The sequence below is a fragment of the Leuresthes tenuis genome, unplaced genomic scaffold (assembly GCF_036924035.1).
Source record: "Leuresthes tenuis unplaced genomic scaffold, fLeuTen1.0.hap1 SCAF_6, whole genome shotgun sequence".
NCBI classification, from domain to species: domain Eukaryota; kingdom Metazoa; phylum Chordata; class Actinopteri; order Atheriniformes; family Atherinopsidae; genus Leuresthes; species Leuresthes tenuis.
In genome coordinates, this window is record NW_027325360.1 from 17,533,481 (window position 1) to 17,551,826 (window position 18,346).

At 42.7% G+C, this 18,346-nt stretch overlaps 1 protein-coding gene across 2 annotated transcripts in view; it reads right to left on the minus strand.

Annotated features, from left to right (window-relative positions):
• Positions 1-12,272, minus strand: part of emid1 (EMI domain containing 1) — a 54,878-nt gene extending 42,606 nt beyond the window's left edge. Inside the window, exons 1-4 of one of the 2 annotated variants that reach the window (XM_072387940.1) lie at positions 12,018-12,272; positions 11,563-11,902; positions 5,791-5,904; positions 4,590-4,693 (exon numbers count right to left, since the gene is read on the minus strand). In XM_072387940.1, coding sequence (XP_072244041.1) covers positions 4,590-4,693; positions 5,791-5,904; positions 11,563-11,753 — 409 coding nt within the window. In that variant the 5' untranslated portion in view covers positions 11,754-11,902; positions 12,018-12,272. The remainder of the gene's footprint in view (positions 1-4,589; positions 4,694-5,790; positions 5,905-11,562; positions 11,903-12,017) is intronic. The other variant, XM_072387941.1, reaches the window with a different exon arrangement.
• Positions 12,273-18,346: the final 6,074 nt, after the last annotated feature.

Sequence of the window (18,346 nt, forward strand, 5' to 3'; positions counted from 1 at the left end):
TGAAGAGACATTTCCAGTCCAGGGGCCAGATACATAAAACTTAACTCAGATTCAAGGCTAAGTGTGTATGAAACTTTAAAGTAGGTAGACGTATCCTGCATCTGTATTTCTGGAAGATTAGGGGCATTTATTTTATATTTAAGATGAGGTTATCTCAACAACAAGGCAGAGAGACACTAAATCAGGTGCACACAAAACAAATAGGATAGTTAAAATGATTTATAATTTCTCCTAAATGAACCTGGTTGCATTAGAAAACCTCAAAACTTTAAAACTCGAGGAACTTATAAATATAGTTCTTTTGACTCTATCATTATCATACCACAGCCTGCAGGGGTTTTGCTGTATAGTATGTGCTCTGTATGTGGTTAAAATGGAACATTAGTATCAATAGTATCATAATTATTAGTCTATATTACAATTAAAGACATAACCCCCATTATGAAGTATAATTTTTGGTATTTTCCCAAACCGAGTGCAAATACTAAAACCTTTCCATGAAACAGAGGATGGTATGAATAGAAAAGAGGAAAGAAGAAAAGTTAAAACTATCCAGCTCTGTTTGCTTTGCTTTTTTTTGGGGGGGGGGTTGGTTTCTGGTTGGTATTTTCACTGCTGTTGTTTGTTAATTAATGACTGTCATGACAATTCCACAGAGCCGAGCAGTAAGGGCTGAAAGGGCTGGGCACTCCCATGTCTAATCTCATCTGGGGCCTTCAGCCCAGTTTCTTTTAACTTCAGCTGCTTCCAATTTGGGCTCGGTGCTTGTGCGTTGGCCATTTACATAACTATGAATATCAGCTGCTGTGGCCTTTTCTGGCTTCGACCTGTACAGGGTTATGCAATTCATGCAGCGTCATACATGTCGTCTCCTGAGTGTAGAAACATGTGGATGTGGGTTTGAGAGCAGCAAAATCTGACATCAAATCATTTTTTTGTGAATGAAGCGAAGCAAAAGACAACAACATAAAGTATCCAACACCTGCTTATGCGAACACAGGGGAACCGAGGAATGTGACTGAAAGAAGGCAGGAGGGCTAAATGAAAAAGTGGCTAAGTTATGCCCGTGTTGTAGCTTTGACAGTGCAACTCTGTGTGGTCTAACAGGAGTGGGAGTGGAGGTCACCTTCTCTTGCTCGGCTCCCTCCCCTCTGACCTCAGGGTGGAGTCCCTCCACTCGCAGCTACGAAAGCCTACTGCCACTAAAACAACTAATCACTGAGAACAGCTGCATCCCTCACTGTACAAATCCTCAACGCTTCACTCTCCCACCCACACGTTGACTCTGGCAAACGCATACTATATAAAGGCGACCACGCACTCCCACTCTTTCTTTGCTAATGGCGAGCTGCAGCTGACTGATGTTTAAATCACGAGGCTCAGTGTGTAGGCCTGAGATAAGCCCCGCTGAGCTGTGAAAACACAGATTACATATCTGCGGCTTATAACAGACAGCGTGCTTCTGCCTCCCAGCCATATCGTAATTGTGACCCTAAAACCGCAGCCTCTGCTTGGCGGCGAGATATGACTAGATGGGAACCCCCCCCGGGCAGAGCTTTGACAGCCGTGCTAATTCAAGTCTACATTCCGCCATATGTTTTCTGCACGGCGGCTTCCACCTATGATAAGCTGCAGCCATATTTCTTTTAAGTTTCATCCCAATTCAATCAAATCAAGGCCAACGTATCACCTGCTGTGTCTTAGTGCCATCCTTACACTTCTAGGAAACTGTGTCTGTGTCTGCTGACTGTAAAATCAGCCTTCACTGCTGTGCTGGGAGTCAGTACAACCACTCTGAGGCTTAAAGAGCCAGCTTTAATATAATAATGTAGCTTTAAGGGATAAATTTGATATTCTCATCACAACATTTCCTCTAAATTAGGTGTAATTTTGATATTTATGTTTGATGTAGCATAAGTTGAGGTACCCTGACTGAGAATAAGCATTTACTTAGTTGGAATGCCAGAGCCAACCAGGCATACATTAAATCCCTGTTTCTGGCTGGCTATGAAAGTGCCTCCATCTGCAAATACTTAGCTCTTTTTTTTTCTTCTGGCTCAATCAGAGATAAAGACCATTGTGTCCCAGGTCCAAAAGTAAGACAATATCTCCCAAACCTCATAGAAAACAATTAGGACCCAGTAATTACACCACTGGCCTGGATTTCCAGCCAAGTCCTGAGGTTGGAGTGAGGAAGGAGAAAGAGAGCAAATGTGAAAGGTGCCTGCTTCATGCAGTGTTCTCTTACTCTAACTAATGAAGTAAGTTTGTTTATCAGCATGGGTGTGATGTAATGTTTTGCTTTTGGAGCCTTCACTCTGAACGTGATAGGCCAAAAAATGTTCGCAAGCCATGACATCATGGCTAGTTCTCTCGCCAGAATTATCTCTCATATGTCTCTGCACACTGCTGCTCTGCTTTTGAGGACAAATAATCCAAAACTTAAACAGAGTTATGTTATCTTTAGCACAGACTGGGCCTGTTGCATTTCACATCTCGACTGGCGAGCAAAGGTTAGAGAATAGAGGGTCACAAGACAGAAAAAAAGAGTCTCTCATCTACATTTGAAATATAACAGTGACGTTGCTTGCAGCTTACAAAACCCGTTCTCTCCTCTCTTGAATCTTAAAGCAGCCCCACGGTCCTGCTGGTTTGGATATTGTGATATGCTGTAATGCCAGCCGGTCTTGGGAGCCAGACATGACCAGGGGCTTTTGGGGGTGACCCCGTAAGAGAGCGGTGGAACTAAGAACAGTACTGCATGATTAAATGAGCGGATCATACACATTTTCCACAGTCTGTCAGAAGCAGACGAGCAGAGGAAAAGCAATGAAGGGAGCAAAGGTATATTAAAAAAGCTTGAATTCCAGAAGAGGTCATTAGAGATGTACACATCCTGGGACCTATCTGAGATTCATGTTTTTAATGTCTGACCCACACAAAGGATTTTGAAAGCAGTAGTAAGGCGATAGTTATTTGTTCTTTTATATATCACAACAGGTTTGATCACTCCGTTTTTTAAATTCAGCTAAACTCCAAGTCTAACTCATAGCCATTTCTAAACCTGTCATGAGATGTGTAGAGATTTGCAGATGGAGCCACACACAGGCATTAAGAGCCTGGATTTAAAACCCGGACCCTCTCAGTAAGGAGTGTCACTTTGACATGACTTGGCTACACAATGGTAGCATTTTTAAGTATGATGCAGTCTCCAGTTTTGCCTCTGCAGCAGCACGCTTTTATTTCTCCTTAAAGCACAGAATTAGAGGCAGCGGTGTGGTATCGGGTTCTGTGCTGGCAATGGGTTCTGCTCACGCGGCAGGAGCTGAACAAAGCCCTGGTGGCCCTGGATAGCATCCATGGTGCCGAAGAGTAAAGGCCCTGTGAATGGGACCTGTCACTTCCTCTCAGCAGAGCCTGTGATCTGAGGCATCCGGAACGACACTCAGATAAGTGGCTAATCCTTCCAACCCCGCTGGCTCAACAGCCCCCTGCTGCCATGACAACTGGAGGGGAATCTCCTCCGCCAACAGCTTAATTGGATAATTTCCTCTCAGTTTCACTTTGTGTTCCTCTCCTTTTGTTAAGTAAAGTCTGCAATGTCTAAGAGTGTGAAACGTTTTGAAATAAGCGTGATATTCAGGCATTTTTGGTGTGCACAAGTGCAAGTCAGCAGGACAACTGGAGGGATTTCTCTAGTTGAAGCCCCTCTGCAGCAGACCACAGAACAGTGGGAGGGCCAAGGGTTGTTCACCTGGCAGTGAGAGCATAAAAAAAACAGCTATATAGCTTCTGTTTCCAGCACCACAAAAAAGTGACCACTTTAACCACTGTAAACATTTATTGTCCTTTGTGATACATTGCCTGACAATTTATGTTACACCCATTCAAGCCCTGGGTCACGACATAAACAGACGCTCCACCCTTCTCCCCAGACTGCAGAGACCTGCAGACTAGTGCCAGGGGAAGTCATTATACACTATGTGTGTGCGTGTGTGTGTATGTGTTTGTGGTGGGCAGCTACTGTGGTCAAATAATAAAAACAGCAGTGCTTGCATGGCACTTTAAGAGGAGGAAGTTTCTTCCAGTTGGATCATAAAATTGAAAACCACTGAAAAGAACAAATCCTTACGTGGTACACTGACGTTTGGAACGATGACATTGAAAGTGATTAATAAAGTGGAGGTATCTGACTCAACCAAGAGAGGCTGAGGGATCTTATTTCTTAACTTCATTTAGAAGACAGAAGTTGCCTTATGTAAGCCTAATGGAAATCACTCCTGTTTTCGAGCACGACTTGTGCAAGCACATTGGAAAGCTGCATGCAGGCTTTGAGACAGCAATGCAAAACAGAGGAATGGTGATAAGCAACACAGTTTGTGGATTATGAATAACGAAGACAAAGGTGGAGAAATGGTGACACGGTGACAGACAGAAAGAGAAAACCGAGAGAGTTCAGCGGTTTCTCCAAACCATTCCTCAGCCCAACATTGTGATGTTGGTACCTCCCCAAAGCCCTAAGTGTCATCAGTTCCTGTCAGCGCTCTGAGCATGTGCCTGAAAAAAACCCTCCTTCTGTCCCTGCTTACCTTCTTCACAGGCAGCGCCGCTGAATCCTGGACAGCATTTCCACTCTAGGGAGGTCACAGTGCGGTACACCACCTTGTACGAAGGTCTGACCACTGTCTTGTAGCTGAAAAAAATACACAAAACTGACTGACTGTCTAAATCTCTGTGAAGTGTTCTTAATAAAAAAAAAAAAAAAACAGAATGCAGGTGCACTGCATCCTAATAAGTTCTGATTTTTCTGATCTTACCATCCATTTTGTTCTAAATTAAACAACATAAAAACAAGTTATTTATGCAAAGCCTAATGCAAAAAATTGGGTGCCATTAAAAAAATTTGTCATATTTTGTCTAAGCAGCAACTTCTACTCTTCTGTTCATGTCAAATTGGGTTTAATACAGCTCAAAACAAAGCATAGACTTTACTAATCTAGGGAGAAGCTTCACTGTTATGTTTTGTCGATATTTTCCCTGTTTTTCTGCTGTTACGTTTGAGATGGTAAATGATAAGAAATTAGTTTCACGGATTTGGAAAAAAGACTCGGTAACACACTTATGATTTGTGGATGGGAGCAACGGCTTACAGATGTTTCACTGACTGAAATCCTAACAATCTAATAAAATCTGGGACTCTGTTCTGTCCCTCCTTCAGGGCAAGACTGTTGTACTACCTAGATGATCTATTTCTTATTTTTCTCTTCACTGTGCATTTTTTTTAATGTACATGTGTGTATATGTTACACCTATAACGGCAGATGATAGCATACTGGTAGAGTTGCTATACTAGTTTCTCGCACAGAGGGATGGAGCACTCTGTCCCACATATAAGCTCAGTGGTTGAAATCCAATGGATGAGCAAAGGATCCTAAAGAATGTTGGAGTCAGATCTATCTAAAAAAATTGCTTTCTGACACCTTTTCTTGCCGCCACTCCAACGTTTTTTAAGATGCGTTTGAGATGCAGCCATCAACTTAAAAATGAGCATATTTTTCATGAACTTGTAAAATGTCTGTTTTTCACCATTTGATATGTTTTCTATGTTCCAAGGTGAACATTTTACACAGCGTCCCGACTTTTTTGTACAAACGACCAATACAATAAGCAATCAAATTTCTGCAGTTGTCCCAACTGGCCAGTGTTTGAAAGTGGGATCTTTTGTTTAATAGGTTCATGATAGTGTGGCCCAAAAGTAGCAGTATTTGAAACATCTCCTTGTCCTCTCACCTGCCTCCCGAGCATCCCTGCGGCCAGCGGCATGTCTGGTAGACCCGTTGGAGGATTGTCCCATTCTGCACCTGGCAGGTCACTGTCTTAGTGACTGTATGAGGACACCAGTTCCTGAACAGATAAACAGGTCAATAAAAGTCAAAAAGCCGGAAGAAGAATAGAAAAAGTAGAATTGCCTAAAGTTCTCAAAGTAATTAAGATAGAATATATAGCACCCTCAGAAAAGCTAATCAACCATGCAGTCACATTCAGTATTCTGTGGTCCTCCCTCCGCCTTCCTTTTGTTTTGAGACTTCCTTATGATGTTGACATGGTTTTAATCAGCCGCAAGATTCACACTGAGTGCTTTGAGGGCTGTATTTACACTGTCCTCTATCAATACACATCCGTTTGCATTAGAGCTCTCAGAGGAGGTGGAGTCCCTCCGGAGAGAATACAGAGGTCTCATACAAAGATGAAAGTTTTTCAGCACAGGTTACAGCTGGGTCATGAGTTCACTCCCTTCCCACAGAGGCTTCGTAAAACATCACTGAGGCTGTGAAGAAGCTGAACGGTGAAGGGGATAAAAAGCTTACGTGAAGGTCATAGGTGAAGCTCAGAGGATGTAATCACAGAGCAGTAATTTCTTGAGCCCCCAGAGGCAAAGTTTGATATTCTATCAAGGGTTCAGTAAACTTTATGAAAGTAATCAAAAATGATTCATTTTTGAGAAGAGTGAGAGGTAATTGGTTTTGTTTAATCCTCAGTGAGAGCCCTTTTAACAACCCTTTTATGAGCGTCTTGCTGATACCGAGGGAGAGATGTTACTGTGAAAGGTTTATTTTGAAAGCCAGCTTTCATCTTATTCCGAGACTTAACGCAGAGCGCTTGGCTTTAATTTATGGAAAACAGAGTGGGGCTGCACGGTGGTGTGGTGGTTAGCACTATTGCCTCACAGCAAGAGGGTTCCAGGTTCAACTCCCAGCTGGGGCCTTTCTTGTGTTTGCATGTTCTTCCCATGTATGCATGGGTTCTCTCCAGGTACTCCAGCTTCCTCCCACCATCCAAAAACATGAATGTTAGGTTAATTGGTGAGTAAATTGTCCTTAGGAATGTATTTGTCTCTGTGTGGCTCTGTGATGGACTGGCAACCTGTCCAGGGTGCACACTGCCTTTTGCCCAATGACCGCTGGGATAGGCTCCAGCCCCTCCCGCAAGGCACAGAAAATACCTCCTATACCTTTCTATATCCAGCAGATATAGAAAATGGATGGATGGAAAACAGAGTGAGGCTGCTGAGCTACCAAATGCTACCAAAACTGCATCACCTTCATAAGGCATGAAGAGAACTATGGAAATAATTACTCTATTTTCACACATTCAATAGATGTATAGACAGGATCTCTCGAGACCAAAAAGCAGACTGTGAGGGCCGTAGCACAAAACACACTTTGTGTGTTGTGCCGCCAGCATGTTTACAGGAGTAATGGGTTGTTCCCGCCAAAGTCTGTTTGTCAATATGTGAGACCATATGTTAGTGTGTATCAAAGACAGTTTACACTAAAGCAAACCGCCAAAGGCAGAGGATGTGAAGCAGCCCTGAACCAGCTCCCTTTAACAATCCCCACATGTTGTGGTGGCCGCACACACAGACCTAAGCCGGTGAGCGGGGGCAGCTCACTAAATGTTTGCATGCTACTGCACAGGTTTTCTTTTTGATTTGATATTTCATTTGAATTCAGTGATTTTGCCTTTTTCCATTCATGCAACATTCAATTTGCCCACAGAACAACATTTTCTCTCATTATTTCTGCTGATTTCTGGACAGCTAAAATGCCAACATCTGAAAGAAAGACAGTATTGTAGGCACTACTGAAAGAATGCTGAACTGTGCAAAATTACAACAATATCTGAATTAATCATAGACTTCTAAAGTAAACTGAGCATGGGAATTCATCTGTCACAAGTTATTTAAATACAAGCCCACCCTTTGTGTATCTTAGTATATCCATCAGCTGTGAGGCTGCAAAAATGAAAATGGATCTATGTAATTATTCTTTGATTGCTTTTCCTGGACGAAAAGAAAAAGCTCTCAGACTTTGAAGGAACTGTGGTCAGGTAGAACGATGTGAGGAGTGGGAGCAGGGTTCAAACCCTGACTCCTCCCAGCCACTTATCCTCCAGACCCAACAGATAAACATCTGAGTTTCCCAGGCTGAGTGGAGGTTTCACCTGGGAACAGCCAAGACTGCCACCGGGGGGTACATGGAAAGAATGGGGGGGTGGGTTTTATGGTCTCCCCCTCTCTCGTTGCATTGTACATGTGCAATGAACAAAGAGGAAATGACGGATGGAGATCATATCATTAGACTATCTTCTCCTCTAATGACAAGCTGCTGAAAACTCCTGTGCATAAAAGAAACCCAGGTGCTCAGCGCACTTAGTCTTTGACTTTAAAATGTTTCATAGTCAACACCTTCCTCTCACCCGAGGCACCCATGTGTTATGATGTGCGAAACCCACCAGCACCATGCTGTTTCCCTGGCAAAACACCAAGCAGGCCCTCGGTGAGTATCAGGTCTCAAAGCACACATGGCACACTCTGAATGCTGGGCCCAAGCTAAATAAATCATCAGGCATCTCACAGTCACACGTAGCCACAGCCAACCGTCGAGAAAAAGAAATCCAGAAAAATCACAGCTTTGTCCCATCTGTTCATCGGCGCTACAGAAGCCAAGGTAGGAAGGCACTGGAGAGAAACAAAAGAGAGCTGAACCCTCGAATGTAATGTATGCAAATGTGGACAGGAGGCGAGTAAAAAAGGCTTATATGTTGCACTATTGTTAGAGAGTGTGCCCTCATTTCACCCTGTATGCCGCGCAGTCTGTCATCATGCTACTGAGTTGGTGCAAATTCGGCAGCAGACTGGGCGGAGAAAGAACTTGGGAGGTACAAGCGTGTGAACTGACACAAGGGCTGATGAGGGCAAAAGCTGATAAGACTCTGGAAGAATAATATCTCAGTAACTCCCTTTCCATCCAAACATCCATTCACGTACAGTGGGAGGAGGAAGGCTGAATACTCAAAGATATTTTTGAAATGCTGCGAGGATAGAAATCTGAAGGAATTTCTCTAGATTTCTGTCTGTGGGAAAATACTTTGGGAGAACAAAGGACAAAAGACTGATGTGGCAAATGGCCAGACAGAGGAGAGGAGAAAAGAGGAAAGGACAGGAGAGGAGATCTCTTCATAAAGGTCACATTTGAAGCTTCCAATGGGAACAGAAAAAGAAAAGAAAAGAAAATTATGAGTCAGTTTTAGTCTCTTGGGACAGAGAGGAGGCATAAGATGAATTTGGCACAACAACAAATGATAAAGAGACAAATAGAGAGTGCAGGTCAAGGTGAAATGTATGAAGAGAGAAGGAAACTACATTCCTGACAATATAACCTGCAGCTCCAAGGAAAAACAGAGAGAACAAGAGTAGTCTATGAGTTAGTAGTGCAAAAAAAAGTAGAGTCGAAAAGAGTTATATGCAGTCTGTATTGTTGGAATAATCAAATGATAAGTTTATACTGAATAGTAGAGCCGGTGGGCGCAGGCTCACAGCTGCTGCGTGGTTTCATTGAGCATAAGGTCATCAAAGTGGCTCTTTACAATTCACCATGAGATCCAACCAATGATCTTCCAGTGTTTGAAGGTGGACGTTAAAAAGCAATTCTACTCAAATGATGAATTCACATATGCTGATCAGCCACAACATTAGTTGGGTTTTTATTTCGTAGCAAAGCGAATCTGAAGGGATCTTTTGAAAAGACAGGTTTCCATTGACTGATTTGAAGGAAATAAACTAGGCGTCATAGTGTTGCGAGACGGTGGTGATTGAGCTAGGTCACTAGTGGGTGTAATTCAGTAGAAGAAGTAGTTGCCCTAACTGGAAACAAATCCTGAACAGGAAGCAGAAACTACAACAACTGCGGTGGAAGTCCTCAGGAAGAAAAACGAGAGAGATCATTCTCAGGAATTACTTTAATTTCTGGGAATATCTGGGAAGATTCGAAATCCCTCAACGTCATCCCAGTTCATCTATCAGAAACAAATGGAGCTGTGCAGCGATAGCTTCCTGATATCCATCCAAAGACTACATCACAGCAAACAGTATTTGAAGTCATATGAAAGGACAAATCTACTTTAAGCACACAGGGCTCAAACTACTGGAATCTCAGTCACTTCCATTCCCATGCTTAACAAGAACATGGATCTGGTTAAGACGGGTGAGGAATGAAGGCGGCCACGGGGCTCAGACTGCCTGTCAGACCATGATAAGTCAGCAAGAGAGGATAAAGAAGTGGCTGAGACAAGAAGTGTGGAACGATCTACATCAGTAACCCCATGGTATTCTGGGCTTATTAAGTCATCAGGGAAGAAAAGGGTGGACGAACACTTTATCAGCTCCTCTACAGAGTGACCTGGCCAGTCAAATAATTACTCAAGTTGTCAATCCTCTTTGATTTTTATAATCAGACAGTGCTGGTGTGGGAGAGCATTGTTAGCAAAGGCCTTACTGTGGCAGATTCCTTCCTCTGCTGAAATGAAAACTTATCCGCCTGAACTCTCCTGACAAGTTGCTCTCGTCATTGAACGTCGACTCTCAAAAGAAAGCGTTCTGCTTTCTGTTTGGCCACTGTCTGACATTGTTGACACACTGTAAATGTTGCTTACACAGCTCAAGTCAGACAGCAAGTGATTTTGAGACGTTAATCTCTTCTCATGTCACCGAAAAACCCACGGACCCCTCTGAGGACAGTGGCTGATTCAGACCCGCGACTTTCTCTCTGTCTTTTCTACCTCTTCCCTGGCCACAAACACTTACATCTTCCCAAAACCCAGATGCAGTAGAGTCCCAGCTGCCTTTGTTTGGTAAACATGTCCACAAATGTCTGCCTGTGGGGGACAGGGGAACTGAGCAGAGAGGTGAATCGGTGGAGCAACGCAGACTGGGGGCTGAGAGCCACCTGGACACACCCTCACCAGAGAGAGGGGTTTCTGCCTCTGGCCACTTCCAGCCCACACACACACACAGCATAAATATTTGTGAGATGGGAACCACTCTCTCATCATTACAAGATGACTAGGCTTTGAACAGAACAGTACACCGGAGCTGGTTGGTGCTCTTGACTGAGTGTTTAGTCTAGAGACTCTCCCTCAAAAATGGCCTTGTCAACATCACTGTTGTAACGCGGGAAATCAATCATTTCCTGAGGCCATCTCATCCCCCTTTTGACCTCTCTATTAAAGTCATACAGATCAATGCTCCCTTCATCCTTAAGATCCCCATAGCAGCAGGTTTTCTGTGAACAGACCAGGACACCAAAAGGCAGTGCTTTCCAGATGGGCTTAACAGCTGAGAAGGAGTAGATGATGATGGTGCTGCTGCTGCATCTCCTGCTGCAGGGAGAGCACACAACGCACCTCAGGGACAGCGGAGCTGCTCCAAGGAGGCACGCGAAGAGGAGGTGGGACAACAATGAGGACAGGGCTAAGCAGAGTAATGTCTGTTGCCAGCACAGGAAAAAGGAAACCAACTGTCAGGAAGACAAAGGGGCTGGTAGATGGATGGTGATGGGTGTAGCTCTGCAGAGTCATGCACTGAGTAAAAGTCACACAGTGCTTTTAAAAAGACTGTAACGGTTATTTTATGCATAAAACAAGACACAAATGAGGATAACCATGTGGTATAATATCTAACTGCCGTCAAATAAAGCGGCCAAAGATGGGTGTCTGTCTTACCTTTTGTGATAGACTGAGGTGTGAGCGGCTGCTGTTTGGTCTCTGCTCAGCTGCGTCCCGCCTGAATATGTTTTGTAAAGTCCCGTCTTCCAGGTCCCGTTAACAAACGTGGCCAGCCAGAGTACCAGCACAGTCCAAAGCAAACTTTTTCTGCACAGTGCGGACACGCTCTCTCGGTGGCCTAATCCCATTTCAGCGGCATCAAAAGTATGACCAGATAAGTTTTAATGAGTCCTCACTTGCTCCGATAGGTAAATCAGAACGGTTGGAGAGTCCAGATCGGAGGGGGAGATGTGTCAAACTGCACCGGGTCGGTTGGAGTGGACGCGCATCCTTTTAACTGAAGAAGAAAACACACACTTACAAATAACAATATCGGAAACTAGTTCATTCATAAAGGAGCAAGCATTAAAGTCCTGAGTGAGCTGCGGTCTAACACCACTCGATGAACTTACGCTTCTCGTTGGTCTCCTTTGAAAGTGAACCTTGAACACTGTTAAGTGCGTGCTGTCCTCCCCTCTCTGTGTGCTCTGCCTACCTCCGTCTCTCTGTGCTCATATCCAACCGAGCCTTTCCAGCAGCGGGCATGAAACCAGTTTTATAGTCTCCTCGGGTCTTTAAAAAGCACAGCCCGCTGAGTCTTTTTTACCCTGCCCCGTTTGAACGACTCACAGGGACAATGCACGCTCAAGGCGATGGTACTTTTACGCACAGTGAATGAATTATAGGGGTGGGGGGCTGACTCTCAAGGTTCCCCCAAAAATACCAGGAGCTGTGTCGCTGATGAGTTATTTTTACTCGTACAAACAACCGACTATAGAGCTAATTATGTTGGAGCTATGCCCAGCTTAGTTTGAGAACTAATTTCAAAAGCTTTGAAATCAATCATTTTCACTCCACCAAGAGGGTTGGAGATACATGAAGCTAATCAAGCAACTGAATCAGAAGTATCCATTAATCTGTCCACTGTTTATTGTAACCTTTTTCTACCCATGAAGGTTTTTCAGTGCAAGCAGCCATTTACCACACGGCTGAGGTCCATCCCAAACCAAACACCTGCACCGCAACCCCCAAACTGCGACCTGAGATGTAAATCTGACTGTGGTTGGAGTAACTACACTGCTCAGGATCACCAGCTGCAAAGCCTGCCTGTGCAGCTGTCTAAGGTGCTAAAGTTTCATGAAGTTCTCAGCTACTAACTGCACCATAAGACAATGTTAACACTCTCACACTCACAGAGGACCTTCCAGACTGGCACCTCCATTCCCAGTTCCCCTTCATACCACAGGGTGAAATGAACTTTACTGGGTCTGAGTGATCCCACCTGCTCACAATCACAACATATGGAAAGTTATAGATTGAGGTGGGGCTGGAAAATGATGTGTCAGAGTTTTTTTTTCTTATTATTTCTGTTTCAGGGCACCCCTCAGCACTTTACGAGGCCACTAGGAGCAGACAATGGGGCTGAGCAGGAACCAGAGTAGTAGAGGGTTGATGGAAATCCCTGCGGACATGAGCAGCTGAAAATAATTTTGACCTCTGAGGAGGGAGACTGGGGTTCAGCTTCACCAAAAGGCTTTCTTTTCTCACAGATCATTTCTCTTGCAGCTATTCATCTGCTGCATTCATTTTCTTCCCCTTAACTTAATAAACTGAGAGACATGTGACCTATTGCCATTGTTGATGTGAACTTATTTAAGATCTTGCCAGTCACACAAAAGTTCATCAAACAACACAACCAACCATTCTTGTTCTTCTTTTCAACAGGGGAATCCGTCCCCTTCTATGTTTGGTCATAAACATGTCTTGATCTTAACTCTTTATGATAGTTGTACCAGTTAAAGCTGAGAGGGGGCCTGTCTAACCTTTAACCTGCGCAATTCAAACAGGACCTTTTTCGACCACATGGTATGGTAATGAGATTCATTATTGAGTTCATAGGAGGGCAGGGACTTTTTAAAAAAGGAAACCAACGATGTCTTTTTGATTTTCTGTCTTTCAGATTTATAAGCCATAGTTAAACATAAGCAGCTTCTTCTCGATTGCAGCCACACTTTCACAAAGGAGGCTGCAGATAATGGATCAAAACTGCTGCAGCTCATCTCTCTGTGTCTGGGAACTCACTGTTGCACCAGCTGCCTGATCCTCTGGGGTTGTGTCATTTTTAGAGGAAACTTCACCTGCTTTGCCATGCTGACCTGAGCAGTCTTAATTACTCAGCGCTACCCTGGATCTGTTTGTTAAAAGCTAGAATAAAACATGCACTGCAACCCATATTGCAAAGAATAGCTATAAAGTTGCTTGGTTTAAGTGGAAAACATCGATGAGTGTTGCATTTTTCTCCATATGCAAAAATGTATGCTGTCCTCTATCAACAATAACAGAATATGTATGCAACTGTGACATTGCATTATGTACCTGAACACCAAATATTTGCCCATAATTAAACAACGATGTTCGGCCCAAAAGAGTTTGACCCATTGTGGTCTGGGGGCCAGTTGGAGACACTGGGCAGGCTGAAAGGCCCAGTGCTGCTCTCTGCTGCCATCCAGTGAGAAAATAATGGGATCAAATACTCAGAGATCCAAAGCAATACAAGCTTTTCTTGAAACAGTGTTTCATCTAGAAACCCCTCATATGTGTGTTTATACACTTGTGCTCCCCGGATCGTTGGAAATGTCTCTTGTAGCTGACATATTGCAGGATATCAGTTATTTGCTTCAAAACATGGCACAGAAACTCGTGTAAGCTCCGTGATGTAAACATATTTGTGTGTTCCTCAGGTAGAACAGCTTCTGCCTTTTGTGTGTGTCATTCATGTTGTCATGGCGATGGCGAAAATAACATTACGTCTGACTCAGGCCGAAGATAACTCAAACTTTTTAGAGCAAAACCAAAAACCCCCATTGATACGGTATTCCTACTTAGGGACAAACAAAGGTGTGCTGAACAGATTAGCATTCCTGCAGTTAAACATGCCGACATCATCGCAGCAAGTTTTTAAACAAAAAAAAAGAAAAAAGAAGCCGCTTCAGCTCTCTGGTTAAAGTCCTGTTCTTAGTTTGCATTGAGTTCAGCAGTGCAGCTGTGTGATACTCCAGTGATTCAGAGGCTTTCAGTAGAAGAAAATTAAGTCTGAGGAAGTCTCAGGCTAAGAAAGTAACATTGAGAGAGAGAGAGAGAGATCAAGTTTTCCTATATTTTGATGGTAAACTGACGTCTGTGGCGTAAACGTTGTGGACACAACCACAGGTTAAAGACATTTCTTTCTGAAGAATTTTATACCGTCTCCACTCTGTCAGTTAATTGCTCCACTGTAGCTCTGAGCACTCTGTTCTACAGAGATCCAATATAAACTCAGAATCACACCGAGCTGAAGTTTGAATATTAGTTCAATAGTCCAATGTCTTCTGATGATGTATCTACCTGAAGGGAAAAGGAGGAAGACAGATTTTGAAGCTGAATGTGTTTGAGGAGGGTTTGACCATAGCTTCAATTCATTTCAATTAAGCAAAAAAAAAGGACGTTTTCAATTATGATAGTTTTGAAATAGTTTTAATAATGTCCAGAATGAAAAAAAACATGGAAACCAATTTTGAATATAACAATGATGATGCTAAAAACAAAACAGAAAAACAGGATCTTAATACTGTGAGTTCAGTCATTGTTCAGACGCAAACACACTCCCTGTAGTGGGAGATGTGCACAGTGGTGAACAGGTCTGCCTCAAAAACACTGGTATTCTCAGCATATCCTGAGGTACAAAACACAAGAAAAAACAATTAGTTGCTATCAGTTTGTAAATATATATATATTTTTTCAATTTAACTCACATTGACAACAGGGTTCTGCAGCACTTAAAGAGGATGTCCACTATACATGCCAAAGTCAAGTAGCCTGGGCATGACGGCAATGACCTCTTTCATGTCCAGAGGTTTAACAATTGTCTGTGTTCAAAACATGAAAAACAATATCTTATTTGATCTGTTTTTTTGTGCAATACAGGACAAAGCATGTGTAATGTAATGGTACTGAAAAGTCATCTCACCCAGTGTATCTCTGATAAAGTAAAAGGTTGATGCTCATCCACCGCTGCATGTAGCTCAGTATGATAGACCACTTTAACCTCTGTCTTTTGAAAACACCAAAGCAGAAATTTGACCATCTCGAACGTCTTGTCAACATTGAATTAAGCAGAAAAAAAATTCAAACAAGGTCAGTTTGTTCTTATGTAGCTGAGGATTTCCTCATTTATGTCGCGTTCGAGGCGATCTCTGCTTCACTTAATGTTAGGGATGGGTACCGAACTTCGGTTCTTTTAAGGCACCGACCGAAATGCTTCGGTAGTACCGAGTGTCAAAACATGCCTCATCTTTCGGTGCCAAGTTTCGGTACCCAGAGATTAATCAAGTGATCAAGAACTAATCGTGCGACCCTCGTTTGGCTGTATTAACGTTACACTTTGCAGCACGCAGAAAAATGTTGTTACGCCCACAGGTTGGGTTCACGTGTATCTGCGTTGGGAACTGTAGTTGTGTGCGTGTCCAACTGGTTAAACAAGGCCATCAAGGTCAAAAGCGGCTCCATTTCACCAAGATTGATGCAATATATGCCAAATAGTCATCGCTGCTAAGGTCAGCAACACAATTGATTTAATTAATTATTTGGCCGTGCGCAAAGTCAATTTAAGAGCAGAAAGTTGCTCCGTGTTTGACTGCAAACTCTCCTCTCAGCATTCAGGTCAGCCTGTGGACGCTATAGAGCCCGAGCGGCATAATTCAAAATCTCCACCACTGGACTCGGCTTCATCTAAGAGTACCGAGGACGGCATTTTAACAGGTAAACTAACATTCAGCGAAATCCGGCAGTAATCTCAATGTTACTACAATTTAATACGCGCAGAAAGCAGAAATGTTGACTTTTCTGAAGAAAAACTGCTAAGTGAAAAGTATCCTCTGTATGTAGAATAGTATTAGACACCAACCTGTCACCTGTTTGCAACTGTTTTATACTGGAAATGATTTGTTATTAATTTTTTCTGTAAGAAAACTGCTTGGATTGGAAAAATAGACAACTTGATTAATCCCTTTGGGAGGTTCCCTCCGGAAAATTGAAATACTGAGCTGAAAAATAAAACTGAAGATTTGTACTGTTATGTGTAATGTAATTTCCTTTTTGTTAGAATTGATATTGGTATCGAAAAATGTATTGTTCAGGAACCGGTATGGAAGTGAAGGTATCGTATCGTATCGTAATTTTGATTGATACCCAGCCATACTTAGTGTCAAGGACTTTTGGTCAGGATATATATATATATATATATATATATATATATATATATATATATATATATATATACATACACACACACACACACACACAAGTGCTCAATCAGTGTTCAAACCTGGCTGTGTCGAGGAGTGTGTGTTCTTTGTGTACTTATGTGTGTCTGAATGTGTTGGCACAGTCTGTAGTGTGTGCTAAATGTGTGCTAAATGTATGCCTGCTGGGTGGTGGACCGCCGCACTATCAAAGCCTGTGAATAGTGTGTGTGCATAACATGATTTGTATTTGATGGTTAATGTGCATTTGTATATGTAAGTTGTGTGTCTGTGTTGCGTTGCATGTTGTGCGTTTTATTTTTGCGCATATGGATTAAGTTAAACCGTGCAAACAAGGGATGTTCACTATAAATCCATAAGACATTAACAATGTCCGGTTGTCAATACAATGCTCTCTGGAGCTTTGGTCCGGAGAAGACGGTGGTGTTCCTCAGTCACGTTCACATATGGCTTCTTCTATGCATGACAGAGCCTTAACCTGCTTTAACCTCCACATCCTGCTCTCTTACTAAATGCAGTATGAGGATTGCATGATGAACAGGGTTTCAAGAAGTGTTGGTGTGCCCATGCAATGATTTTAATGATGGAAATAATGCCCAAAATCAAAAAGATACAAAATTGATTTTGGCAGGGTCCCTTGCTCACAATTCTAGAAATCTTTGGATTATATTATGTAGCATAGATGATGGATTATTCAGTCTTCAGTTTCACATTGAGAAATTCTGAAATTCCTCCACAGTTTGTACAGCTTTTTGTAGATTGCTTAACATCTGTGCCCATCTTCACTTCTGAGAGACTCAGCCTCTATGAAGTGCTCATTTTATTCCCAATCATCCCACTAACCTGATTAGTTGCAAGCAATTCCACCAGCTGTTTGTGTCCCCTTACTTTTCCTGCATTTTCTTGCTCTGTCCCATCTGTTTTGGAGTTGGGGTTGTTTGTATGGTAGAAACGATATGAGACACTTACCAACAGGAACTTTCGCTTCAATTTCTTCCTCTGCAACGCTTTTGAAAAACAGCATCTATGATGGTGAGTCTTCAGGGACAACGTCCAGGAACTGGATCATTTTCCATTCTTCTTCTCCATCCCTACGAATCAGTAGTTCATCGAAACAACTTGGGGGACTTCGACAAATTGAAACCAGCGGATACCCTCTGTCAGATCCATGGTGTACCGTTTCCCTCCCCACCTTATATTCCTAGGTTAACAATTAACATCAGAAATGTTTAAACGCAGGACTAAAGTTAAAAGAGCCATAATAATAAAAAAAAAAGCAGCAATAGAACCAACTGTTGCTTCTTCGCATCTAAAGGTTATTGTTTTACCTCTATAGGCTAAAACTTGTCTAAAATCACGTAGAGGAAAGAAAATGTAATTATCAGCTCTCAGTGGGAAAAAAAAAACATTCAAAAAGAATTTAAAAATCTCAAATACATTTT